This window comes from Glycine max, chromosome 14 (assembly GCF_000004515.6).
Source record: "Glycine max cultivar Williams 82 chromosome 14, Glycine_max_v4.0, whole genome shotgun sequence".
NCBI classification, from domain to species: domain Eukaryota; kingdom Viridiplantae; phylum Streptophyta; class Magnoliopsida; order Fabales; family Fabaceae; genus Glycine; species Glycine max.
In genome coordinates this window covers 7,906,175-7,908,102 of record NC_038250.2, presented here as the reverse complement: position 1 = coordinate 7,908,102, position 1,928 = coordinate 7,906,175, and the positions used below count along the sequence as shown (strand labels likewise).

At 46.3% G+C, this 1,928-nt stretch overlaps 1 protein-coding gene across 1 annotated transcript in view; it reads right to left on the bottom strand.

Annotated features, from left to right (window-relative positions):
- Positions 1 to 260: 260 nt before the first annotated feature.
- The window catches only part of LOC100796050 (U-box domain-containing protein 4), a gene marked incomplete in the record, with an annotated part of 2,945 nt that continues 1,277 nt past the window's right edge, over positions 261 to 1,928 (bottom strand). The window contains 2 exon segments of the mRNA XM_006606949.4: positions 261 to 561; positions 1,134 to 1,923. Of these exon segments, the coding sequence (XP_006607012.2) occupies positions 484 to 561; positions 1,134 to 1,923 (868 nt within the window).

The following is a 1,928-nucleotide window of genomic DNA, read 5'->3' as shown; positions in this document are numbered from 1 at the left end:
TTTATTCTCTTTTTATCGATGCTATCTCTCATCTACCTAATCCAAGTACAAAAAAATAACAAACCCTGGTTACTTTTCGCTAGAAAAAAATCCTAGAAGAACTCTTTACTTTTCAAAGCTATGTTTTCTTTATAACGGCAATAATTACATAAAATAGTAGAAGGGCCCAAAAGCGATACCATCAGCCCTCACAACATTCACAGCAATAAAATGAAAATAAAAGAAAAGAAATTGGGGGGTTTTTTTGCAAAGCCCAGAAAGCAAACCAAGCTGAAACTCGTATCATTTTGTACCACAAACTTTACAAAGCTTCTTCTCCGTTAAGAAGATATTTACAAAGTTTTAACTCTCCGTCTCTCTTGGAGGACGCACGTTGTGTTTTAACCAAATTCACAATTTTTAAACGTGGTGTTTGTACACACTCACGCACGGTGAGGTGGGGCACCACCAAGCTGAATAAATTTATTTTATTATTGCTGGCGTTTACGCCACCACTTCTGATGTACGAACAGCGCCGTAGCCGGATCTTGGTTGCCGCAGAAGCTCAATTAGTTTCTCCGCCTACACACCAAAGCAAAACAAAAACTAAATTCAACAACAACAAAAGTTAAAAATATATAATTAATATATATATCGTAAATTTTAATTATTGCTCAAGCATGGAGCACTAAATCAAACCCGGCAATTAAAATATTCCCAAACCCAACCAATAAGATTGGCATAAACGATGCAATCGGAATACATGAGTCGATGCTCACTATGATAACAAATTTAATTGCACATTTAAAAGCAATCTATTTTGCGGTGGGTGGAGATCCACCGTGCAACGAAGCTGGCGTACAAAAAATGGTTTCATAAAAGAAAGTGATAAGATGACAAAGAAATAATAGTATTGCATTTTGGTTCTTCAATCTTCAACAATTGTATTTGTCACATCGGTACAAAAATAGTTTTCCGTAACTAGTTACCAAACCGAACTGGTGTCAAAAGGGTTTAATTTAGTTGACTTGGCTGAGGTGAGTTATTTGATTCTCACCTTATAAATAAAAAAAGGGATCAAACCGGTTTGAAGGGAAGGGTGCCACGTCACGAGCGGAGAAGAGTAATGGAAATGGCGTTGAAGAGAATAATACCTTTTGCTTGGCACGATTGGTGCCGGACTGAGACAAAGCGACCAAAGGAGGAATCGCACCTTCGCGAGCGACCATGGTGCGATACGCCACGCTGTCCTCGCAAACCTGTAAGAGAATAACCACAACGATTTCCTTCTGCCGCTGCGTCCCAACCTCGACGATCTCCACCAGCACCGGCACGCCTCCTTCCTCCACCAGCGCCGCCCTCGCCTCCGCTACCGCCACCAGCACGCTCACCACGTACGCCGACTTGTCCACCATGTTCGACTCGAAGTCCGCCATCAGCTCCACCAGCACCTTCATGATCCCCGCCTTCACCGCCCTGATCTTGTTCTCCTTCACCATGCACAGCGAGTACAGCGCCGTCGATGCGTCCTTCTTCGCGCGGAACCCGCCACTCTCCAGGAGGCTCACCAGAAGTGGAATCGCGCCGGACCGCCCGATCGCCGCCTTGCTCTCCTCCACCTGCGAGAGTCTTAGCAGCGCGCACGCCGCGTTCTCCTTCGCCGTCGGGGTTCCCGCGCCCAGCGCGCGGACCAGCGGCTTGATCGCGCCGGAGGAGGCTATCACCTCCTTGTTCTCGTCGCAGAGCGAGAGGTTCAAAATCGCGGTGACGCCGTATTCCTGGAGCTGGAGGTCCGGAGACAAAATGAGAGAAATTAGCGGTTTGATTGCGCCGGCTTTCGCGATTTTGATGCGATTCTCCGGCTTGTTCTTCGCGAGTAACCGGATTTCCATGGCGGCTTGTTTCTGATAGTCGATGGAAGAGGAGTGGAGATCAGAAACGAGTGCATC